This window comes from Psittacula echo (assembly GCF_963264785.1).
Source record: "Psittacula echo genome assembly, chromosome: 6".
Classification (NCBI taxonomy): Eukaryota; Metazoa; Chordata; class Aves; order Psittaciformes; family Psittacidae; genus Psittacula; species Psittacula echo.
Window position 1 is genome coordinate 67,347,038 of NC_137743.1, and position 27,348 is coordinate 67,374,385.

Consider the following 27,348-nt stretch of genomic DNA (forward strand, 5'->3'; position numbering starts at 1 on the left):
CGGATCTCATGCACAATTGCTCTGTATTCCTATTCACCAGAGTTTGACATCATACATGTACCGAGAGGGAAAACTGTAAAATACGCCAGGTCCCTCAATTCTCCCACATTTGAAATACCTCTCATTGCTATTCCTTCCTCTGAGTTCCAAAATGACATTAAGTATTGATATAATTTTAAAAGGTGTGCTATTTACAGGAAAGACTTGAATGGCTCCTTTGGAAGCATTTCAAGCTGTTAAACAATTATATATTTAGGGCAAATTACATTTAGTAAAAACAGCTACAGATGTACACAGAAAAATTATGAATAAATCCCATTATCTCAGACAGCAGCTTTGCCACAAATAACCCTAGATGGAATTACGCATTTAAGCCAAAAAACACGAGGCACTGGCCTGCACGTGACACCCCCTCACAGCTGCAGTGACCCTCCTCACTGCCATGGCAGCACTCTGACCAAACACCACTTAAAAACAAAGCCCAACACTGGCCAAAGGTCACTTAAAAACAAAACCCAACACCACATGCTCACATCCTTGGCCTGCACCTCTGCCAGACACACCCCACCCTCAGCCCCACATGCCGCCTCATGAGGGCGATGGGGAAGCAGGGAGAGTTTGAGGCCACGGTGCCTGCCCCACCGCTAGGCCATGGATCCCCTGCTGCAGGCAGGACCCGGGCCAGCCCTTTGGACCGGTCTCCAAAGTAAATAATGTTACTCAATTTGTGCTGTCTGTGTGTGTGTACGCACGCCTGTGGAGATGGATGCAGCACAGCTGTGGCAGTGTTTGGAGGCACGAGCATCCCTGTGGTATCTGGGCCTATGCTGCTGTCACTGGCCAGCTATGGCCTTACGTGGCAAGAGAGATGCGGAGACCAGCTCTAGCCACAGCAGGCAAACAAAGCTTCTGTGGCAGAGGGAACTGAGAAACAGCCTTTTCAGACAACAAATGAAGCCAACGTGCAAAAGAGCCATAAAAGCCAAGAGGCAAACATTGATTTTGCCACAGGACCAAGCCCGTCTCTCATATTTAGTTTCCAATCCAATTCCTAAATGCTGCTATCCCTGCATTTAAAATGAAAGGACAGGATTACCTCATAGCAGCCTTCCAGTGTCTGAAGGGGGCCCTATAGGGATGCTGGGGAGGGACTATTCATCAGGGACTGTAGTGACAGGACAAGGGGTAACAGGTTAAAACTTAAACAGGGAAGTTTAGATTGGATATAAGGAAGAAATTCTTTACTGTAAGGGTGGTGAGGCACTGGAATGGGTTGCCCAGGGAGGTTGTGAATGCTCCATCCTTGGTGGTGTTCAAGGCCAGGTTGGACAGAGCCTTGGGTGACATGGTTTAGTGTGGGGTGTCCCTGTCCGTGGCAGGGGGATTGGAACTGGATGATCTTAAGGTCCTTTCCAACCCTAACTGTTCTATGATTCTGTGATTCAGCCAGACACCGCCCAAGCAACAGCCCACAGTTCAATCTTCAGCACATAGCTGTTCTTCTCCATCATAAACCACCCTCAATTGTGTATATTACCAGATACAAGCTTTATTAGACCTCAAGCAATAAAGTGTATCTGTGACAAACCTCCATCTAGCTTGTGCTCTCTTGCTGGGTTTATGGCATATGGTGACCTGTCAGGAGAACTAAGACAGGAAAGGGAGGTGCACAAAAGCAGTAAAGAGACAAAAAGCAGTAAAGACTGCTCTGGAAACATCACAAATGCCAGAAAGCTCTACGTAGCACTCAAAGTTTGCCTTCTGGCCCATTTCCTCACTTTATTGCATCTCATCTGTTTCATCTATAGCATTCACACTTGTCTAGAACCTGCACTTCAGAAGGTTTCAGTGGAGGGTTCAGGGATTAGGACCCATAAACTATATGAACTCTCACTGTTGTGTGTCTCCACAGCCTTCTGCAGTCCTGCTCCAAATCCCTTGTCCAACACATGTGTTCATAGCTCTTTGCTGCCATCCTCACTTGGTTCTAACATTCACAAGTCTTCCTATCAGCCCATAAGCTGTGCCACAGGAGCACTCCTTTATTACCTTCTTGTTCAGTGGCTGGTACTAACAAGCTGCTTTTTACCAGCCCACTTACCTCAGCTCTTACCCACTCCCCAGTGCTGCTCTTGACAAACATGGTGGTGCTGCCACACAGACCTGTATCTGCTGTAGCAGGGGTCCCAGCAGGGGTCCAAGGCTTACACAGTAAGGCTTACACAGTAAGGCTTACAGCCGTGCCGGATTAGCTTGTGCTCAACACCTCCAAACCATGCAGAGTGTGACCTGAAACAGCAGGAGCTCAGGGCTGGTAGAAGGTCCCAGAGCGGGCTGCAGCCAACCTAAAACCACAAGACATACCTTCTTCTCTTTCAGGAGCCATCATTTTCACCACTAAAACTTCCAGTAGTACCATCTGCAGTATCACAGTATGTTAGAGATTGGAAGGGACCTCAAAAGATCATCTAGTCCCATCCCCTTGCTGTAGCAGGAACACCTAGATGAGGTTACACAGGAATGTGTCCAGGCAGGTTTTGAATGTCTCCAGAGAAGGAGACTCCACAACCCCCCTGGGCAGCCTGTTCCAGTGTTCCAAAGCAGACTCTAGTACCAAACGAAAGAAGGGTTCACAGAATGCACACACACAGAGAAAAAGTCTCCAAAACCCACAGGAAGTAGAAGCAACAGGATTTTGTTGCATTCAGCCACCTTCCCTACATACTGACAATGACTCATGCAGTGGCCTAGACAGAGAAGATAGAAAGCAGGAACCAATTTAACCAGTGAACATTCCAGTAGATCATTCTCATCAGAAACATCACCATGATGTCTCCACCATAGGGTGAGCAGATGCACAGAATCCAAGTGATTTTCCCTCCAAACCTGTCATTTCTTAACACAGCAGCCACGGTGCTTGCAACATGATGGAGTAGACTGTTATTCTCCCAAGTGTTTGACTGCCAAATCAAAACACAATCTGATGGAAGGGAAAAAAATCCAGTTAGGAAGTATCTGTGATGAAGTAGCCATTTGTGGGCTTTGTGCATAAATTACGAATAAAGTTCTGTGAGTATCTTGCATAGGAGAATAAGTTCTAAGAAACAGAAGGGAGAACTTAAGAATGTGGGTGGCCCAACATATGTGAAAGTCAGGGACTCCTTTGGATAACATAACATTTCAGAGATATTTTATCCATGCCTGGAACCCAGCTCAATCATCTCTCTGGGTGCTCTTTTCCTGTCACGGTCCTTATTTGAAAGACCTTTCTGGAGAAAGGTGTACTGGAATAAGACACCACTTATCAACTAATCATTAGTGCTTGACAGTTACTTGCTACAGTGATCTAGCAGCCTATAATCCTTGGCATTGTTCTTCAAGTAGTTTTGTGGAAAATGCATGTGTTTTAAGATATATAGAGAAGTAAATCTTGATGTATCTGTTAGGCATGCCACTAGCATGAGATTTGAGCTTTCAAAGGGAGCTGAAAAGCTGTGCACAAACAATAGAGTTACAAGTCTTGCTTTGGAACCTTTTCCTGCTGGTGTTCCTCTCATGTTGAGTTCAAACTCTGTGCAACTGGTCTGTTTGAGAAAGCATAGCAGGGGAGGGAAAGTTATTTCCTTGGAGATAATTTTCAGAGCATTCTTCTGCCAACTCAGCAATGATAGGGCTTGAGGATGTGTACCAACTTGTCTGGACAAGGGCTTGGTCAGCCTCAAGATGCAAAAGTCAGTTCTGGAGTTACAGAGAGTCTCTGGTTTGAGTCAGAAATGCCTTTTCTTTTGTTTCACCATTAAGTAAACCTATGTAGAGCCCCTTTTATAAAATATTTCCTTTTGATACAATCTTTCAGAAACTAGAGCACAGAATAACCTGACACAAACCACCAGTACCCCTCTGGTGTGGAAAATGAGTGTGATTCCTGTCTAGTAGAAACACTAAGAGTAGCACAGGGTTTCTCTCTACTGTGTTATCAGAGAAAAGCAGCATTGTTTTATGTGTTCCTCCATTTCAGAATAAGCAAACCTTAAACCTTCTTTGTATGGGCAATTTTAGGTCCTAATAAGCATCAAACTACGGGATTTACCATACAAAGTTTGAAGCTAACTATAACTGTTAAGAGAGTGAAGACTTACCACTGAAGTGAAGAAACACTGATAGGCACATTTCTGACTTATGGGTGAAGAATCTTCAAATAACATACTACCTCCCCACACACACATATATACACAAAACATATAGAAAATCTTGTATCCAACACAATACATCCTGTATGGTGAACCTAAAAAAATCAAGTTATGTTCACATTTTATACAGTTATTTTCCAAGTACAGAGCCTGAGGCACTGCAAAAAAGCATGCAGCACAATTCTAAGCTAGGGGGCAACTTGAATCTTTCAACTGCTGCAAAACCCCAACATCACACTGATGATGGGCTTTTTTACTCTTACCTTTTTTTTCTTTGCCTGTGGTCTGTCAGTGAACTCAGGAACTGGGAAGGACTGATGAATCTGGACAAGAGGTGAAGGCTCCCACACACCACTGCTTCACACTGATCCCATTTGGAGCAATACTGCTAAAAGCACCTACACATCTGACTAAGATCCTAGCAGACATCCTACAGATTACAGATACAGATTACATGAAAGATGTACCAGAATACACTGAAGTAGTAATGAACAACAATTCTGGAGCATCAAAAGGAGGTGGTCTTTTTATAGAAAATATCATCTGCTAGATAAGATTTGAGCCAGCCACATCAGCTGCTTCTGCCCTGTTCTACAGTGCATGCTCCACACTTCTGGTCATAATAGTGGTGGTAAAAAGCTGGAGGAAAGACAGTCACCTGCTCCTTACTTCTTTACTTAAAGGAACAAAGAACCACTTAACAGATGTGTATTAGCTTTATTCCCCAGCATCCACAACAACCAGTTAGATGCACATATCAAAGCTTCCCTGAAGCCATTGGGAAGGCTTATCTTACAGATTCCAACATCTCAAAATGCCTCAAACCAAAACCTGGTATTTCTTGTTCAGACAAGCTTAAAGAAGAGCTCTGTGGAGTCCCTTCCCAGGGGAAAATCTGAATCTTCAAACCAGAAATCCTGTTCCTCATCAGTGTTTCAATGATTATATCATTCTCCTTAGTCATAGTGCCCCTTGGCCTAGTAAATAAACTTCTTGTCTTCTACAAGAATCAGTAGTAGTTTGTAACTTGCAAGGATCAAACCATCAGTTCATTCAGGAATGAGGCCAAGAATACTTAGATTATAGCAAGTTATGTAAAGGCCTTGAATTCTGAAAGTACTCAGACTGTTGAAATTGATAACATGGACTGCTCTCAAGCTCATGCTCCCTTGCAGAACCAGTTTTAATGTCTTCTTATTTAGCAATTATGTCAGACTGCAAGAGATACAAACCATCCAAGAATCTAAAGACTACTGTACCGAGAAACCATAAATGTGAGGAAGCCTGACACGAAAATAAATATGTAAAGTGCAATAGAAACTACCAATAAGAAGCACACCAAGCAACCATCATCAGGAACACATGAAGAACTGATCCACAGATAAACTCAGAAAGCCTTCCACAGAACACACAATTTTGTCTTGATATCATAGGAGTTGCTAGAGTGACAATGAAGAAAGCCATGAGGTAGCAACAACACAGATACACCAAAGTTCTTCTGCTTTGGATGGTGACCTTTGCCCTGGAGGTAAGCGGAGATCTTTCAAAACTTACTATCCCAGAACACACAAACACATGCAGCAGAGTTCTCAACACAAATGCTACGGCTATGAGACATTAGGCAATGGCCCTTAGACCACAGGCTTTCCATCAGACTTTTTCCTACATATTTCCAGAGCTACTTTCTTTCAAAACTTCTACCTTCTGAAGCTTAACAACAAAATATACTACCAAAAAAATGTGCCACCTAAACATTAATTAGTTACTACTTGATGCACTGAGCCTTAAAGTTCTGAGAAACTCAGAACTTGAATCTCGTCTTCAGCAATGAGACATCAAAACCCTTGGCACCAAAATACCTTCATCCACAGATTAGCATGACTGAAAAGTGTCCTTTATAAAACTTTTGAAAAGCAGCTTCATTAAGGAAGTAGCCCACTTCCCTCCCTCTTAAAATAATGCACAAATATAGCTATAAATGGCTAGAGATATGAGGAACAGAACCTAAGTATTAGCAATTGAAGTAATTTATACTAACACACTCTGTGAACTAAAACAACTTTCAGAAGCCAAGCCTACTCACCTGTGTGAAGGAAGCGGATTCAGAGTATATTAAAACAATGACAACATCCATGGAACGTTGCAAGACTAAGCAGAACTGTCTTCCCTCCCAAGCTGCTGCTTTTGTGACTTCCCAACCAATTTAATTCTCTTATTTTATTGAATAGAAGATTAAGCTGATAGTGAATTAACTCTCTTTTCTCTGTACCTGTCAATTCCTGTTGCTCTGAGTCTCAAAAGATTTGCATCACTTTTTTTTTCCCCATTAAACTGCAAAAGCAGAAAATCTTCCCTTTTTTCCAGTTCTCTCTTTTCTAGGCTGAATGCTACCATGTTTGTCTTAAATTATCCAGGTCTTTCCTCTGGCCATTTGATACTCCAAGACTTCAGACTTCACAAATAAAAGCTTTTCACTTTCATTACAGCATAATGTACAATCATCGCCCTCTTCAATCTCACAGTTCTCACTGGTCTTTCTTACTCCATGTACAACATCCCTTTCAGCCACAGTTCTCTATCGAGACTGTCTGTACTGTGGCATATAAGTATCAGAGGACTTAAATGCAACTTTATGTTCATATTCTATAGGATATGGACTATGACTCCTGGCACTTCTCAGCATAAGATCAGAAAAGTTACCACTTTATATACCAATGTAGGATACAGCAATGCATGTCTGTGCACATACAGATGGTGGTTTTCTGGGAGCGAGGAGGTGGTGTATTACCATTTCCTCACCCACAAGCAAAGGAAACACCATTTCTACTTCCCAACAGCTAATGCAAAATAATAAAATATCTCAGGCTATCAAGAGGCATTATGAAATTACACCTGATTAGTTAATAAGAAGTACAGTAAACATAAGTCAAAAGAAAAAAAAAATAGTGTTTTATTAACTACCACACTGTTATAATACACTTTAAACGTACAATAAGGTAGCCTTTAAATTTGAGGTGGTTTTAAGAATAACAAATGAACAGATTTCCAAATGTTTGTAAATAGGTGAACTGCATTAAGTATCGTTGTACATTTTTTGAAAATGGTATAGCACTTACAGACTGGCTATATAACTTCATTTTGTACATTTTTCTATAATTGAAAATATAAACAGTAATTAAAAAATAAAAAGAAAATTCAGCATAATAAAAAACATATATGTTTATCAGTTAAATGTACTGGATACATACAATTTTTAAGGGAAGAAGCAAAAAACGAAAGATGGCTGATATTTAAATGCAGATTGACTAACCAAAAACTAAACAACAAACAAATAAAAACCTCATAAACCCCCTAGTTCACTATGACTATATCCATATGTTTGGGAGTACTGTCAATACGGAAGTGATTTTTCTGTTGTATTTGCATATGTTATATTTTACTGGTAATTTACATAATGGCTTTTAAGGCCCTGGCAGACAGATGTTTTTTGGAAAAACAATTTGATAAAAATCACTGCTGAGACACAATACACCTTATTTTTGGTCCTCCAATGTTCAAAAGAAGGGATATACTTCACTATAACATTTGCCTTACCACCCAAATGCCTCAACCTATACATATTTATTTCTTTAACATTTTAAGCTTTTCAAACATTGGTTATATTGCCCACCTTGGTTATTGAAAGAATATTAACAAGACATCATTTTGGCAAATTAAATCTTAAACATGGCTTTTCAATAGGATTTAAAAGGTGACTATCCCTAGAGTTCCATGTTAAAATGTAGTTTTCAAAATCTTACAAGAGTAATGCTTAAAATATTGTACATAGTTAACCTAATTAAAATAATTAGCTTCAAAATGACAAGTTGATGAGCTAAGTAAAGCCTACACTATGTAACATTTGCTTGGAAACTTGATTTGTCAGTTATGCATAATAAAAATTCCAGTCATCAAGAAAATTACAAAATTTCTTTTATCATAACGTGATTTCTTTTCACCCATCAACTTCTTTTATCTTACAATAGATAAATACCAACATGTTCTCATTTTTTACACTAAACCACACAGGATTGATGCATTTGGTTAGACTACCATTTCCATCTTTAAATTCCTTTTTTTTTTTTTTTTTTAATATAACTTGGTAAAATTTCATCTCTTCTAGATTCCAAAAGTACCTACAAAACCCATGCAATTTTACCATTTTAATATACTATGGAATATCATACAAAGTAAGGCATTTCAGTGTCATGTATAACCAAGTTACTGTCAATCCAAAAATTTTTGCACATCAATAAAAAGATATCTAAGAACTTAGGAACAATATTCTTCTCACTACTGTATAAAAATAACCACAATTAATAGGTATCTTGTGTAATATTTACTCCATTGTCTCGTTTCCCGAAACTGTGACAAGCTGTAAAGGTATTTCAGTGTTGGTAAGAATATCCTGATTGCTGGTGCCAGATGTATTAACAGTTCCTATTCCTGAAACAGAACCTTGTTGAATATTTGCAAGGATAAGTGTTGTTCCTCCTGCAGTAATCAAAGTATCATCAGGTGTTGCTTCTACTGATGCCAGCACTGTACTGCTAGAGTGAATACCTTTTTTATTCTGATGTGTTTTAATGTGTTTGGCAAGGTGGTCACTTCTCATAAAGCGTTTTGAACATTCTGGACAGACAAATTTCTTCTCACCTGTCACAGAAGATAAGAAAAAATACATTTTCAAGAACATTAAAAATATCACATGTGCACCAAAAGGTGGGAAAACTTACTGCACCTTTAAGAGTCAGAATTCTAACCACATCTATACTGAAGAAAAAACCAATCCAATATGACAAACTTGCATGTTAAATTTCTAGACACCCGCACTTTAAAAGAATTGATTTATTTTTCTGTCTCACCAAGCTTGGAGAGATCTTTCAGACAAGCTAAAGACTACTGTCATCTCACATCCTCAGGCTACCAAGTTTCACTGCAATTATTACCAATAAATAACTTTTAAGAGGAGAACAAAACAGGGAAGATTGTATGAGTTCCTGCAGAATCACACTTGAGACTGATGGACAAGATTACAGAATTGTTTGGGTTGGAAGGGACCTTTAAGATCACCTACTTCCAACCCCCCTGCCACGGGCAGGAACACCTTCCACTACACCAGGTTGCTCAAAGCCCTGTTAAACACTTCCAGGATAGGACATCCACAACTTCTCTGGGCAACCTGTTCCAGTGTTTCACCACCATCACAGGTTGTATCACTACATGCCCTTGTAAAAAGTCCCTCTCCATCTTTCTTGTAGGATGTTATATTTGGGAGCTTCTCTTCTCCCAGACTATCAGCTCCAACTCTCTCAGCCTGTCTTCACAGGAAAGGTGCTCAAGCCCTCTGAGCATTGGTAATTCAGGGCTGAAGGGTCATCTGTGGGTCTCTAGTCTGATCTCTCACTAAGCAGGGTCTGCTATGAGGTCAGACCTGGTTGCTTAGGAATTTATCTAGTTTCATCTTGAAAATCTTTAAGGATGGAGACCACATAATCTCTCTGAGCCTACCATTCTAGTGCCTGACTGTCCTCTGGTTTGAAACTCTCGTTTCAACTTACATCTCTTGTGTCTCATCCTCCACCATGCACCGCCATGGCAAGTCCGACATTTTCTTAATGGCAGCCTTGCAGGTATTAAAAGGTTGCTATTAAGGTTGCCCCTGCCCCTATTGTTCTCTTTTTACAGCTGAATAGGCCCAGTTCCTACAGCCTCTCCTCGTAATGCAAATGCTCCAGCTTCCTGATCATCTTGGTCGCCCTTTAGTGAACTCGATCCTTGACTGAGTTGATCAATGTCTTTCTTCTACTGGGGGCTGAAAACTACATGAAATACTCCAGATGCCATCTAACCAGTGCTGAGAAGAAAGGAATAATCACTTCCCTAGAACTAGTGTCCCTGCTTTTGTTGATAAAAGCCCCGGCCATCTTTGCTACTGGCTCTTGCTTATGTTCTGGTTGTCTATCGAGACTTCCAGATACTTTTCAGCAGACCCAATTCCCAACTCAGTGTTTAACCTGTGTTGCTGCAAAGGTTAATTCCCTCCCAGGAACAGTACTTTGTGTTTATCCTTGCTGAATTTCATAAGCTTCCTCTCAGCCCATTCATTCAGCCTCAGTCCTCTGAATAGCAGCCTTGCCCTCAACTGCATGGACCAGTTGCCCCAGTTTGGTGTCATATGCAAACCTAAGAAACGTGCACTCTGTTGCCTCCGCCAGGTCAGTGATAAAAGATGTTAAAACAGGTCAAAGGATAGATCCCTTCAGTTCCCTACTTTTTACTGGTATGCAGGTACACTAGGAACCATTAATCATACCTCTAAGCTGGATCATTCAACCAGCCTCCATTTTTTTAACCCATCTGGCTGTCCACACAGATGGAACATAACATCTTGAACACTGGGTTCAAGCATCCAACATGTCTAGCAAAAGCACACCATTAGGTACAAAATATGAAATATTTTTCATGAACATTGCAAAGACATTTTTCTAAGCAATGTAAATGCTGATAAGCACTTAACTTATTTATCTGTTGTCACTGGGTTTTTCGAATTGTCCAGTTTTAAAAAGTAAGCATCCTGCAGACTGTAATTATGGGTTCAGTTTGTAGGAAAATAGGCAACACAGAAAACTAACTGCTCCTTGAAAAGATGGTAAATCTAGACTAATTTCTTTTCTTTGTATTAGACAAAAGAAGAAATGTGAACCTGGAGTCCCTAATGGGGGGTCTAACCATGAAACTAGAAGATGCAGAATGATGCACCACCACATGCTCTTCCTTAATTTTGTTAATGATATCTAATCTCTTTGACATCTAGTCCACTTCTTTTTTCTTTTTTAAAGAGAGGAAACTATTGCAGTTTTAAGCTGGTACAACAGTTCAATTTGGTTCAAATGAATTAAATGCACTGCTGAACCTGACTCAAAGTATTCTGATTAAGCTATATTAAGTATTAGCTTAAAAGTCAGTTCCGAATCAAATAAAGGTAGCGGTTTTCCTCCTCAGACCTGCCAATGACACCAAAGTGTGTGCATAGCTCTAAATATTACCTGATTTTAGAAAAGTCACACAACATTAAAATCAATCCAATACAAAGATCTGTTCTCCACTTAAAAGTTGTTTATCCAGGCCCCCTCAATGACACATCTTTAGTTAAATCCACCAGAAAGAAAGACTGAAAACCTGTGTGCGTTCTTCGGTGCCGCTGGAGCTCATCGCTGCGAGTGAACCTTTTGCCACAGAACATCCAAGTACAAACAAATGGACGCTCTCCAGAATGCCAGCGGAGATGAGCTCTCAAATGTGAGGTTTTCCCATATACTTTACCACACCCTGGTATGTGACAAATATGTTGCTTCTTTTTTCCCAAATTGGAGCCTCTGCAAATAAATAAATACATAAATTCCTCCTAAATAATGGTCACACATGTAAGTGAGGTAATATATGCCAACAGATCTGCAAACAAACCTGAGCAGCTTCCCATTTTTATTTCAAATACAATCAGAGTCCAGTACACTCCATAAGACGCTGGAACTAAATTCTATAATGCTATCCCGATTCTGCAACAAACTATAAATTTATCACCATATGAAATGTAAATGATAGAAGTGTAATCTTTAGCAAGCATACATGAAGTTGGAAATACAGTCGTCACAGCAGTTTGCACCACTTTGATGCTGAAGTGCCCATGTTTTAAATTTCTCCCAGTTTCAGCTTTTACCAAAGACAGTTTTGGCAAAGAAAATACACAAATGACTGTAATTGCCAAAACGGAAACTGGAGATTTTTGGCAACTGAGAAGAGAACAGATGGGATTTTTGGCATCTTAGGGAAACCTGAGAAGCAGTTTGGGATTGGAGGACAAGCGTACTAACCTGAGTATTGCCACTAAAAGGAGTGGCAGTGAAACAGCTCATCTTGCTGAAACTTAAACGAATTTTTTCGTATTTCAGAAAAATAAAAATCTGTCAAAATGAACAGGTCATTCACAGTATAATCCAGACCACTGAGCTTGATGCTTATTTTCAGATGCTGTCTCACTGAAATGGCAGGTGACTGGTTCAGGGAAAGCACCTAACACAAAAGCCTTTTTGTTTTGTTTTGGGGTTTTTCCTGGTTGGTTGGTTTCAGTTGATTGGTTGAGGTTTTTTTTTTTTTTAAATAAATACACAGGTAAGAGCCTCTGAAGACCCAGAGAAAGAGCTCAGTCAGGACAGTGCAGGACATCACGAAGGATTTTAGCCTATTTAAGTGTTTGCTGCTGCTGAAAGAAGCACCCCAGGGAACAGATCTGTCTGACAGAACAGCTATATGAATGGTGAATGCTGGTACAAGGGAGGAGATTGGAAAATGCAGCCAAGGATTAGGCTATCTTATTCATCAACAATGTTAACTTAAAACAGCTTAAGTGGATTCTGAAATCACAGTCTTGGGAACTCCATTCTCCATGACTGATTATACAATTTTCAGTTGCCTCCCCAGGGCATTTTTTTTTCCTTAAATTGAATGTTCAAATTCTTAACTGTCCAGTGCTGAAAAATTTGCCAAGCAACTATTAGACCTAGATCCGCATCCCTGTATTCAGATCAATTCTGGTTTACATATAATGAGGGTTCAGTGTAAAATGCACATACACTTTTAAGAAGTTAGCACTTGGAACAATCATTTCTGAATAGGCACAGAAATTAATTCACTCTAACAAGTCACAGCATTTAAAGGAATTCCAACCTAAGCACATGTGAACTGAAAACATTACAAACAGTCCAGAAAAGAAGGTAAAATCCAATTAAGTCCTAGAAAATGCTGCTAAGAAGTCTTAATATAGAGTGATCTTCATAGTGCTTCTTTAATCATTTTGTCTTAGAAGAAAAAACTATTACTTTTACATAGTAATTATTTGCCATGACAATGTAGGTTTTGACTTCAGAACAGATTCAATGGCAGCAGAAGTAACAAGTCCAGAAAGCTTTTGACCCTGCTGTGGTAGCAGTAGACTCATATGAGCCTATGGGTATGGTGACAGAAGAGATTCTGCTTATCTATCTGTTTTGGTTTGGGTTTTTTATTTATTTTATTTTATTGCCACCTCTCAATCCTTAGCCTCACAGACAGTCCACCTGGGCCTGTTTTACCCAGCTTGTTTCTAAATTTCATGCGAACAACTCTCTGACATCTGATCTGATATGACCTGTTAAGCTATTCCATCATTGTTAGCCTTGGCAAGAATACTTTGGACTTAATTTTCCCTTTTCAAATGTCCCAAAAGAAGATCACTTCTATGGAACAGCACAAACACTGCCTTTTTTACATCACCTACCTGAGCTGAAACACCCAGTATTGGTTAACCTTTGCTACATCTAAACTGTCAGATTCACGCTTTTCCATGGCCTTCCTTCAAGCCAAGGTTAGAAAGCAAAATTAACTGTAATGTCATGCATTTAACTTTGTACTATGCCACCTACACAAAAGCTCAATATTCATAAGTTTCAAACATTCAGACAAACTCAGGCACTCAGCAAAGTGTCTTTAGATTGCCCCCTTTCTTTTCTCATTTCTCAGCCTCTGCAGATGGCTGGGCCACCACACAAAACACACTGTATCTGTAACAGTTCCTGTGGCATTCATCTACAAGCCCAAAACTCCCAGCTCCTGGGACTCCAAGGAAGCAACTTTCTGTATTCCTCCTTTTCTCCTACTACAATTGTTTCCACAGTTCTCAAGCTCTATGCTCACCTTCACATAATGATTCAGTTCAGGTCCTGTTGTTTGGTGGCTCAAGGCATTCAGCAATTGCAGTGCAAAGCAAAAGAACACCCATGGTCTTTCTCCATTATACAATCTTGGTAAGAGAAAGAATTCTCCAGAGGATCCTTCTGTTCTGTGTCTTTAATTGCCTGTTCAACTCCACGTGACCCTAAGGAGTGCTCGGCCTTGTAACAAAATGTATTTCTGCATTCGAGAATCTATTTCTGTATATAGAATTATTTTTGTATTTGGCGTTTCATCCTCACATCTTCTCCAAACATATTAAGTCTTCCCCTCCACAATAATCAGTACAAGTATTTTGTAACCTTGCATGATACAGTACATAAATGTGACACTAATGACATGAAATCACATCAAAATTCCCCTAAAATAATTTTATGGTTATTATGTCCATCATTTGTAGTTGTTTAATTGCACCTTTAGTCTAGACTGAAGGAAACCAAGGTTCAGCTCATGGTCAGCTTACTGTGCATAGATGGTGTAGCATATGTAGTTCTAAGCACCTCACCTAATTGGTGACTGGAATTCCTTAGTGGACTTCTAAGTTCAAAGAAAAGGGAAAGTTAAAGATCCACAGAACGAAATCCACAAGATTACTGTGAATGAGTAACTAAGTGTATTTATTCTATATAGCTTCATATAGGCATCTGCATGTTTGTTTCATGTGTGCTCTGAACTGACTGGATATGCGCCAAATTCTATCTGGATGCTTTGCAGCTGTGACAGTCTGGCACTATGCCCCAACACAACCATGCTAAGAGGCCTTTCTTGCTGCACTGGCAATAAGCATCATCACTGAGTAAAACAATACAACTCAGGCCTACTCCTCAACTAGAATCTTCAAATCAATTAATATTTAAGTATTTTCATAGTATATTTTAGCTTTATAAAGTTCAGAAACCATGTTTCTCAGTAACCATTCAGAATGCAATGGTTTCAGCAGGAGACGGCTTCATGCACCAAGAAACTAGACTTTCAGTCCAGCAGTACTTCCAGAAGGAACACGAAGTATTTCAAGAGTAAAACACAGCCCTATCAGTTATTTTAAGAACACGTATTTTACAGTTACATACCTGAAGTGGTACTGAGAAGTACTGTTCCTCTAGAGGTCCAGATAAGTAGTAGTTACATCTCAATGTAACTGTAGATGTAATTGAGGGAAGGGTGAACTTTCCACCTAACTTTAGACATCCTAACCAGAAGCTTAACACAGGCTGTTTAGGATAAGAGTCATTGTCTGAGGTACATATATCTCTCTCTCCTCTTGCTTACCCTCATTTACAATATAAGCTTGAGGCTATAATGTTTTAATTTACATATCTAATACACCATCCTCTTCCTTTCCTATCTTCCCCCCTGCCAAGTAAGGTAAAGATAACAGTGGCTTCCTACTTCACAGGACTGGTACAAACAGAAGTTCTTTAAGAACTTCAATGTAGTCTAATTCTGTATCGAAAAATCAAAAAACACCAAGAAAAGCCAACACCAAAAAACAGAAGGAACTGTTCTCAAGCCCCCTTTCCATCCAGAAAATAAAAAAAGACAAGAAATACCAAAACTAAGGTTACACAAAAGATGAAATTATGAAGAAGTCTCTGCACATGCAAAGCCATGCACTACCTTTTCCAACCCCATTCAGTGCACAGGAGGGACAGTATTCACTGAGTGAAATGCTATCTATCTTTTCCGTACTGATCTAATGCGATTTTCTTGTCTTACTAGTTACATATTATTTAAGTACTATCTTAAATACAGAATTATTCAAGTTCCCCTGGGGTTTTTTTTATCTCATTACATGCACTCACAACACTCTGTGCCTAAGCAATTCACAAACACTAATGAATTTATCATCTTGCAACACTCCTATGTAGTGAACTTGAACTAGTACAATCATTTCGTACATCCAAATCTGAGGCAGAAAGAGATTAAGGCCAAGGCTGTCAAGCAGCTACCAGTTTGAGGTGTCGAGTTCAATACAGCAAAAGCGTATTTTCTTAAGAGTACTGCAGATGTTCACAATTCAACTCAATCTACTTCTTTACAGAAACGAACTCAGTACTTCTGCAGTGGAAAAGGCGGGATGGATAGACAAACATCTCAAAAACTTCAGAGCCCTGCTGCCGCAGTCTCACATCTCATTTCCTAAATGTCTTCCAGTTTCTGCAATTAGTGAAGCAGGTGCCAATTGCTGCGCAGCCCTGATTCACTCCATGTGCATCATTCATCCCATCCACTGAATGCCAGTGGGGTCATCCGAAAAAAACAGTATGTGGTCATGTAGTAAGAAACCAAATTATAACGTATATGCACACGGGATTAAAACTGCCCACAATATCTTAACTTTGGCATTTGTCAACTTCCAAGTTTTTGACTTTGCAACCTTTGCATCATTTTAAGAATTGTGAATGCTACCTGAAGAAATTTATAAAAGCAAATGTCCTATTTTTCAAAACTCTGCGAGTCATCAGCAGATTTGAAAGACAAATGAAAACGCCTCAGAAATACAGCACTGGAGATAAAAGTAACCGCAGCAGCTATGGAATGTGATCAACGCATATCAGAATGAGAAGGAAAATATTTTTCCAAGTGGGCTTACTTTTTTTTGCTAGACTCTGAAGGAATTATACATTCTGGTGGGAAAGTTGCACTAGCAACTGTAGACACTTTCACTCTTTTTGTTTTCCACCACTGTCTCCTTCATTGTCCTGTTTTTATTCTAGTTCTTATTCTTCTCACATCCTGACTTCCTGTCCTGCTTCTTCTAGTTACTTTGTACGCTTGATGTGTTCAGTCCTTCCTTTACAATTGATTTCAGTTTCTCACCTATCTAAACTCTGTTCTAGCTCTTATCTCAATTCCTTCCCAAATTCCGACATCTGAATTTCAGTCAGACTAAACCCTTCTTCAGACTTTATCATCTCAAAAAGATTCTCTCTCGGGCTTTGACTTTAAAATTTGGTGTTACAGCAACTTCAATTAGGAGGAAGAGGATTTTAAAGTAAAGACACCTCTAGGTTAGACACTGGAGTTTGGAATAGAGCATGAGGAAGATGGAACATGTGAAACCTCTACATTTTCTAAGAGCATGGCCAGCACAAATAATATTTTCAGAGTTCAAATAACATTTTCAGAGTTCTCCTAGACTGAAGCAAATCTCAACTCAGGGTATACTTTGGGCAGATCTTCATAGCAGAGCCGAGGTTCACCAAGAACTCAGAAATGTCTGTGCTAGGTTTCAGTGAACTATACATAGGGATTTAGGAAGAGGAAACTGATAGACAAAGATACTGTATAACCTTAACTGCAGATATTATCACCAGCTTCATCTGTGATGTAGACGTTTAAAAGTGTTTTGTCTCAAACACTTACTATTTACTTTGCATGGCCACCTAAATATTACCTCTCCATACTTGCAAAATGGGTATCTAGGATACACAGCAGAAACCCACAGAGTTTTGACACAAATACATATTCAGTACTATTCAGTCCTATTAGAACTCTTAAAGCCATAGGACACCAACAGGTTCTTCAAAGAGAACTCAGTAATTTGCACTATAGTTCTCACATAAATAAAGATTTCTATTTTAGAGAAGAAACTATTCTCAAAATGAAATATTTTAGTGTACTGGAAAGAAGCCCCTACACAATTATATCAAGCACATACACAAACACACCTAAATATTTTCACTTGTAAAAGACAGCCTATTATCCCTACTTCCTCCCTTATATACATAATAGAGATGTTTAAAACAAAGGGTTTTGGAATAGAATAAAAGCTTTATAATAACAAAAAGCTGGAGAATACTTTCATGAGATAAAGAATAATAAAATATGGCTTCCTATGTGGCCCCGAAGTTTTATACGAGTTGGAACTGAGTACCTCTTTGTTAGCCACTGACTCTCCACTGACTGAAAACAATCAGCCAATGCAAAATTTTGTATTTAGAGTTATTACACAAACCTTGTTTTTCTTTGAAACTTGTGAATAAGAAAACCAGGATAGCTGTATTTTTATAACACTCTCAAAGCAATCAAACTGTGGAAAAAATGCTCAATCAGTGAGGAAATGCGGGAATACAGGATTTAATCAAGTCCTTGACATGCGATAGGAAGCCAATCACGGATGTGCATATTCCAAAATATTTCATTTTCATATTATTTAGGGCAATGTTCTATTCCCCCTGACTTGTACTAGGTGGCATCTAACTCCAGTTTTTTTCTAATTAATCTCAATGGAGTAACTCAGAGAAGATGGAATAATCTGCTCATTCATTTGCAAACTCAGAAATAAAGGTGTCAGTCCTTTATTGCATACACTCTTTTACATAACCCTCTAGTTTTCTTTCACTGCAGACAATTGCTGTTAACTAAGGCTTCTTTTTTCCTCACTCAGTTTTTGTTTTCATCATTACATGACACTGAACATTACATACCTTCCACCACCTTCTTTGCAGTTGGGACATGTGCAAGCTACCCGTCGCAATCTTTTTGCCTCTTGATGTGGTTGGTCCCCTTCCTCATCTACCACCTGTACTCTCAAATGTGTTAGATCATTGGTATTCAGTGTAGAATCACCACTGAGCTGCCACTCTTCTGGATCTGGCTCCTCTTCTTTAATCCTAATATCTGAGGAATAGAACAAACACAGATCCATCAGTAGCCCATTAAACGGAGAGAAGGAAACCATAATGATCAAATCTGTTTTAATGTTGAGAGCGCTATGGCAGTCAAAAGTCAACATCCTTCAGTGCCTACTGACGTTGCTCCTGTGCCCTTGTAACCTGTAACGTATTTAAAAAGTTTATTTTACTATACATTTCGAAGTTGAAGACAAGCTATAATGAATTATTAAAGTTTCAAGTTTGAACTGTTCTTGGTAAGGAATGCTGTCACCAGGAGGATATAGCTTGCTTGAAACTCGGGAAAAACCTGAAGAAAAGAAGTTGGACAAAGGCTGAGGGAAAAAAAATGTAAATGCACGTTTCAAATAATCCTGAGTTTGAAATAATCCATTTATATTTCCACAGGATTTCTCAATTAATGTATTGTAGTAGAAAGAGCTTTTCTCTTTCACAAGTTTTCAGTATGCACAGTGATAGGAGAAATCAATTCTATAAAAGGTTTTGACCCACGAAAGACCAAGATACCTAAGGAAATTAAAAAAAAAAAAAAATTATGCTTTTGTTCCATTTTCCCCTTCTCACCTCAAATTTATGCCTTTTCTACCATACATAGAGAAGAAAACATTTAGGGAATAACGTTATTCAGCATTAGAGATAGGTGAGCAACACACAATGTACTTCATTTTGATGAGCTAGTAGTTGAAATAAGTCTTTGCCATTTCATGGATGCAAAGAACCCTCTTAAGTTATCCTTGTATGTATACCCTCTCCCCACAGAGTATTCATTCAAGCTAATCCAAGAACTAATTACAGCATCATAGCACGCCGCAAAACAATTTTAACAAATGTACATATTAATGGGATTTAAAAAGACAGTTTCTATGTATCATTTCAGAAAGCTGAACCCCAGCCCCTTCTTTGATTCCGCAGAGTAGCTGTGTGTCTTTCTGGATATATTTAAGAGGCTGCTTTCTCTGCAGAAGAAACTTAGTTACCATGTACATTTTTATCCTTAACTCAATCTCACTGTAACACCAAAACCTTAACTGAGCACTGTGGCCACTCTAAATTCTTTCTAGGAGTCTGTGCATAAGCCATTATCTGTATAATGAAGAAAAACTGCATGAAGAAAACTTAAGAAAACCTGCTGTGTCAGATCATAAACAGCATCCTGTCCGATTAGAGGTCAGGAAAGAAATTCATGACAAAATATGTAAAGAGTAGTAGTTACCTGGTCTACCTTCCTAATCATCTCCAGCATTCATCAGAGACAACAGGTGTAGTTACACACAAAAAATTTGCTTGCTGTTAATAAAGTCCCAGTCCAGTCTCTCTCAGCACCACAGTCTGCCTTCCTTTTACTTGCACATGTACAACCATTTGCAGGATTGTGCTGTAAACTACATTACTGATGTGACTAAAGTTAAAATAATTCTCTAGGAAGCCACTGCATTGGGAAGAGAATTCCAGGTTAGAAACAGGGAAGTCTAGAATATTTATCTGGTTTGGCTACAAAAGTCAACACTAGGAAATTATTTGCATTAGTACGACAGGCTCTGAGCTGTGGGAATCCAGGAGCTAGCACACTCACTTTTGCTGACTATTTACACATGTGGCAACATCCAGCAGAATTGCAGTGGTAAGCCTGTCCAAAGTCACCTGCACACTGAGCTCTACTGTTACCATAAGCTCACAATTTCACACAGCAACTTAATAAGTATCTTCCATGGGAAGACCTAGAAAACCTGTGGTGACCTCTAGACACCAAACTCTTTCCTACCAAATTAAGTCATCTTCTGAGACTCACCTACAATACCATTTTATTACCTGTAACAATTTGTATATACATGTCATATATTAAATTTATTTTACATAAGCCAAGACTAAAACACTATACAACATACAATGACTTATAGAATTAATCTTTCAAATTTGATACTATTAAGCATACTAATACATTCACATACAGCAACTTCAGAAAAAGGCAAAATCCTGATTTACTCTTTTACAACAGGGCACATAAACAGGAATCAAATGCAGCAAAGTGGCAAGGCTGCCAGCACAGGCCAATTCAAGCCTCCAAGTAGTTCTTAAGGACTGGGATACATTACGCACCATACTTTAAGTTCTTTTACCAATCAACTGCTCCACAAAATGTACACTGCATAAATTTTGGGTTTATTTAAAATAAGAATTAATGTTAATAAAACACTGTATTAAGAAGTTACTTTCATTATGATCTTAATAACATTAGACACGGGCATATAATGAGTCTGTAATGTCCATAGCTGAATCCAGTTAGTACTGCACACACATACTACAAGAGATATCAACATGTCCTAGCAAAGATGAATGGATCAAATTAGAGTATGGATCTGTGTTCCCAAGAATCAACTCCGCTACTGAAGTCAAGCATTCCACGTCACATATTTCTCCTGTTACACTGACATACCCAAGTCACACTCTAATAACAGAGATACACCTAACAATAGAAACATGCCCAGAATGTCTGCTACTGCACACTACCTAGGAACTTTTCCCTTCAACTCATGCAATGTTTGTTTCACTTCGCAAACTTTCATCATGACTTCCACTTTTTTCATCAGTATCTCTCTATTCCCAGTCACTTCCAAACATCACCACTATTGCAGCAGCACAAAGGCTCATAATAGCTTTATAATGGTGGAGGAATGAGAAAATTGGAACAAGGAAAAAAAAGAGGGGCAGGTAAAACCCCTAAGAGTTGAAGATACTGGAGAAAATATCAATTTGCATAGACATACAATAGTTTATAGTACTATTTTTAAAAATGCAAAACTGAAATGAAATTACTGTGTTTGTAATTTTATGCTGTTTCCTGGTTATCTTGGTAAGGCAGAAAGTGTAGCTATTTCTTTAGGTATTCCTCAGACAGACCATCTTGTACTCCAGGCACACAGAAAAGTAGAAATGTAAACTGGCAGTTTACAGACAGGACTTTTTAATAATTATGTAGATTATATTTTAAATAGAACAAAATTAAAAGAAATATCAAGAGATGAAGTGTTGATCTAGCCTCCCCAGGACATAGTATAGCAGACAGTGGACTGTATCAAATCCCGTAGTGAATGTGATTGCCTATTTTGGGGGGGATGCCACTGTAATTTAGAGAACAGTATGAAAATGAAGTAGTAGAAGGGACAAACCATGGAGAAAAGCAAAAGGTAAGAGTCATCTCCAGTGTAATGGAACTGGAGATTATGCAAAATCATACAGATGGCACCAACTCTGCATTTCTCCTTTGGCGGTCCTCTGGACGTGCTCCATTCTAATTCAGTCTCAGCTGACAGAACACTAGGTTTTACTCACATTCTGAAAAAAAATCTGGCATAAAAAAAGAAAAATTATGTACTCCCTAAAGCCATGACAAGCTGATACAAACACCAGCAAATTGCAGGCAACTTTTTTTCCTAACAACTAAACAAGGGCTAAACGAAAGCTACATTTTCGTTACTATTTTCATGCTTTCAAATTCCTATATGCCCGTTCTTAATTAAGTTCAAAACTTAGTACTAGTTAAGTATGAAGGGGAAATTTTGACAAAAATACTGTTTCAAACTGCCTATAGTATGAAAATCATATGTTCTGTTCAAGCTGGTTTTGGTATCTAGTGAGCTTGATTTGTTTTAAATTTTGCTTTCCTCCAAAGGATGGAAATTGGGATTTTTTTTGTACAACTTTGTTCCAAAAAGGTAGTATTTCATAGGCACAGAAAACCCAGAGCTGGCTACAATATGGAGCAAATTTAAGTGTATATGGCAAATAAAACAAAAACTAAGAGATCTGTTTGAAACGCTTCAGAGAACAATAACTAAATTGACAAGATGAAACTACGCAGACGTAAATGGAGTTTAAACTATTCTTGAGTACATTTCAACCATAATCTAGTGTAGACACAATTACTGCTGCCCACTAACACACCCAGGTCATTTACCTGCTTGATCAACAAATGCACCAGTAAGGTTTCACATTCTATCTTGGGTCTGTTTCAACCAGGACTTTAAAAAAATGCTGTTTTCTTCATCTATGAGAAAAGTTATTAGCTTATCCAACAGCCACAGAAATAGGGGTAAACTGAGAATGCAGGAGGATGCTGTACAAAAACACTTCCTTTGAGGACTATGCCACCACTTTGGGGTTTTTTATATCTGCCTCTGCAGAATATCATGTAAAGGCACTCTCAGCATTACCTGTAACTTCTCCAAACTGCAGGCTTCTAGTTTAGCTGCTTTTCCTAGATGCTGAAAGCCATCCTGCCTTTTTACTCAGCTAAGCTTTACAGGTTCCTGATCTGCAAAGCAGAAATACAGTCTTTCAACTGAACAGATCCACAGCAGCACTCCACATACCTTCACACCAATTTCCTCACAGAATCACAAATTGACTGACTACAGTCTCAATGTCTTGTAGTCAGTCATGCTTATTCATTTATTTTCCCAAACAGATGCTTCCCTTCCCATCCCTCACAAGAAAACTGATGTGAATTCCCACCCCCTTTCCATCTTTTCTTGTTCATTTTATTTTCAGTTTTCTCTACAGTGCAACTCACATTCTCTCAGTATCTTCACTTACCTTGCCTTAATCTCCATATGTCAGTACTCTACAATAAAGATGTTCAAATTTCTTGGACACTGTCCTTGTTCATTCCCAGCCGAATTAAACTTCTTAAACTAAACTATGTAAATTAAACCCTCCCTATTAGTTGGCCACCTGTGCAAGTCTTTTAGACATGAAACTCAGAGTTAATGATTTCTACTCTGATTTGCCCCTTAAAACTTTTAAATGTAGATTTAGGCATTTTTATTATAAATTACACAGCAACAGAAGATACACTACAGAATGTCATCTTGAAATACCTGTGAACCTCAGTTCAGAAGACTGTCATCTAATTTCAACAGTTCTAAATCAGATTTTAAGTTTCTGAAGAAAACAACTGCTGTGTACGAGTGTAAGCGCAGGATCTCACAGTGTTGAATATTTAAGCAGCAGCACCAAAGAGATTAAAAATAGGGTTACAGATTTTTTTTCCTCACAAGTAACACCACATATTGTATTTCCAACTGATCCTATGCATTAGTCTAAGTTAATTATATAAAATTTGAATCACAAAAGTATTTAAGCCAATGCTACAACATGTATAATGCATCAAAGAACAGTTACTTATTCTACAATAAGTGCAGTTCTTTGAGATGTGTTATCTACAGATTCACAAGATCTTAGATTTTTATGGACAGAAATGCCCTTATTTTTTCCTTTTTTTTCCCTAATTGAAAATATAAGAGGGGATAACTAGAAAGGGGGAAGAAGAGTTATCATGCTTGATATAGAAGCAGCCACAAACTGCTGAAATAGGCAAGGAAAGCAAGATGACACAGAGAAGTCTGTGATCAGCAGGGTTAACTATTCCTACACAAAGGAGTGTTAGATTGCTGCTAAGGTCAAACAACAGAATTGTCAGCAGTAATTCAAGAAGGCAGAACTGTTCAATAAGTATTTCTGTTCTGTATTTAGGTACAAGCCAAATAATGGTCCTATCACTAGGTGAGAATGAAAAGATTCCCACTGACAGAAGACAGGAAGATGTAAAAACAGCTACTGAAATAAACACTTAATAAATCAACAGATTAGGATAATTTTCATTCAGTAATTTTAAGAGAAGGCTGAAGAGCTCTTTGCAGTTTTAATGTTGCAAGCCTTTGGCCCTTTGAATGCTCCAGTGGGTTAGAAAAAAGCTATCACAGTGATAATACTGAAAAAGGGTAAACAAAGACTCAAAGAAGTAAGGAAAGAATTAATGACACTCAAAATGGGATTATGGGAAGAATTTGATTCAGAAGTTGTTTGTTTGGAGTTTTTTTAAAAACAATAATGACCTCATTGTTGCTATAATATACTTGAGAGATCTGCAAGCAAGTGACTTATTGGGTTACAGTGAAACATTCAGACTAAGAAAAATGAAGTACAAAACATAGGTGGAACACATGGATTAAAAACTAACATGAAGTTTAAATGCAGATTGAGAACTATCATTTCTGTATGATAAATAACGATGACATGTCACTGACAACGTCTTTAAAAGTTACTACCACTTGAAAAAATGTGCTTTCTACAAGCAGTGAAAGACAACTCAGCCTTATCTTCAAGAGGGCAATCACGACTAGGATCCTGGTGAACATTCCTGGCATTATGAAAAGACTGCCATTGTCCTTGATAGAAATTTCAGATACTTTTTATAAGCCAGATGCATCAAGAATTTAGCTTGAGAGATCAGAACCAAAGGATGTGATCCTGCCGTGAGGTTCAAAAGGCAAGAAAACTGCACAGAACCTGAAACAATGGACCTAAAGTCCTGAGACTGCAAAAGACAAAGATGAGCTTCTTCCACACTTCTTTTTTAAGTTGAAGCAGTACTGGAAATAAAATCCCTTGCCTCTTTCACTTCACAGATACTTGCCATACACCCCCACAGATGTAAGAGAGTCTTCCTTTTGGTTCAGGAGTATCTTGCAAAAAAGGGTATTTGAAAAATGAAAAAGGAAGGAGGACCTGAAACTGGGTAATGTATTCTTTTGTGAACATCCTGAGGGTATCTGAGCCTAAGATAAGTCAGGCTGTCCTCTTTAACCTTGACAGTCTAAGTTGTAGCACCAGACACTCAGCATACATGACCGAATATTCACTTAAGTGTAACACACATGCAACAGGATTACACCTAACCACCATGGGCTGTAAGAAAATGAATTAGACTCTGAGCTGTTTTGGAACACAGAGTAGAAGGCACATGAAGTACAGACACAGAGGAAGGATGCAACAATTCCATTTTTTCAAGAATTTAAAAAGCCAATTCTATTCCACAACAGCAGATACTGCATTAAAAACACATAATCAGACTAAAGTTATGCAAACTTTCTTCTACTTTAAGTGAGATAATTTACTATATGCTGTTACACGCAAGATTGTGAAACACATACAAGCATAATGGTCTAATTCTTCCACAATTTATTAATTTGCTTTGAAAATTATGAGAAAATAAGGAATGTAATTTAAGCATGCTGAAATCAAACTATTTACACAAGATTGGTACATAAATAGCTCTAATTCCTGCACTAACTTAAATCTGCCAGTTTCCAATTTAATTTTTCATTTAAAAAATAAAACAGTGGGGGAATTGTTTTTAAACTATTTTAATTTTATGACATGCAAACTAAATGCCTCAAATGGAAATTGGATAGCCCAAAACAGATGTTGTTAGATGAAAATATTTACTTAACATCACTGCTTCAGTTTACCTCATGCATTTCAAAAGCCTTTTTTTAATAATCAGATTCAATTTCATAATAATACCATGCCCTTCTCTTGAAACCTCGGTATAAAGAATGCCTCAGAAGGAAAAACCGCAGAACTGAAAGTAAAAATAAATACGGTTAAAAACTAGAACTTAAAGAGAAAAACCTAAGTTGCTTAATACTGAAAACCAGCCAGAGCTTTTAATAAAGTTCTAGATGCCAGAAGAAAGTTATACTCTAAGTAGTACTACTTCACCAGAAACATTAAAACACTGAAACAACCATCCCTGCAAGTAAAACTATAAATACTCCACTTTTAGATTTGTTTGTTTGGGGGTTTAGACTGCTTTACCTAACAGAAGTTAAACCAAAGCCTAACAAGACACCAGCAGATGAAAGACAAGTTGTCATCTGGGCAACTATTTACCTTGAAAACTGTCAGCCAGCTTTTTGGCCGAATTTTGAATAGCTAAATTACTGCAGCATGATAAAGACTTCAGGTTCTGGCAGGACTGGAATGAAGTCCCCACCACAAACAGCCAACCATTCCCGCTTGCTATCAACTGGTGTAAGCTGATCAGCAGGCATGACTGTAAGCTTCAATGGCAGCAAGCAGATGAGTCCATTCGGTAACTGGGTCTACCCCTGTGGAGGAGGAACTGGGAAGAAATGCAGAGCTCAGTTTTGCAGTGGCACTTTAAGCCAACTCTTGAAAGGACTCCTTTTGACTTGGTTCCAGCTGTAGACCAACATGGAAAACTGTTTGTAGGATTTTTTATTTTTAAATACATAAATCTTCCAGCTGAGTGTGGCTGGGTTGATAAGCAGCAAAGTCCCTTCTCAAGCCAATGCTACTTTCTTTCAGGACACTTGCTAGTTTCTTCAGATGCTACTGGAATTGTCAAAAGAAGCATTAAAAAAAATTTAAAAAAAAAAAAGGAAAAAAGAATAAAGAAAAAAAAGGCATTTTTATAAAAAGTTAACAACCCAGATAAGACCTGGTAAATCAGCTTTCTTTTCAGGAAATAACAAATCCAATACTGTGATTCAATACATCATAAATTAGCTGAGACAATATTACAACTAGATTTTCATTAGCACTGTTAAGTCTGGACAATGGCTTCAGGGGAATCCAGTAACTTAAAAATCCTTTCAAATTGACAAAACTTACAGGTTCAGAAACATGAAAACCAAGCTGGTACATTTCAGTATCCTCTTTTTTTCCAAAAGGAAGGCTACTCTATATGAAATGCCTGAAGAAGAAATCTATAAACATGCTAATAGAAATAAATACCTTTCTTGAACACGAAAGGTGCTAAAGAGCAACGGGAACTGCGAGTGCAATACCTCTTTTTATTACACACAATGCAGTATTTTATTACAAACTGCTAACAAAAGTAGATTGCT

The 27,348-nt window shown here is 38.4% G+C and overlaps 1 protein-coding gene across 3 annotated transcripts in view; it reads right to left on the bottom strand.

Moving 5' to 3' along the window:
• Window positions 1-7,116: 7,116 nt before the first annotated feature.
• The window catches only part of SP3 (Sp3 transcription factor), a 36,100-nt gene continuing 15,868 nt past the window's right edge, over window positions 7,117-27,348 (bottom strand). For all 3 annotated transcript variants that reach the window (XM_080620411.1, XM_080620410.1, XM_080620412.1), the window contains 3 exons: window positions 18,428-18,620; window positions 11,412-11,608; window positions 7,117-8,885 (listed from right to left, as the gene is read on the bottom strand). In XM_080620411.1, coding sequence (XP_080476537.1) covers window positions 8,569-8,885; window positions 11,412-11,608; window positions 18,428-18,620 — 707 coding nt within the window. In that variant the 3' untranslated portion in view covers window positions 7,117-8,568. The remainder of the gene's footprint in view (window positions 8,886-11,411; window positions 11,609-18,427; window positions 18,621-27,348) is intronic.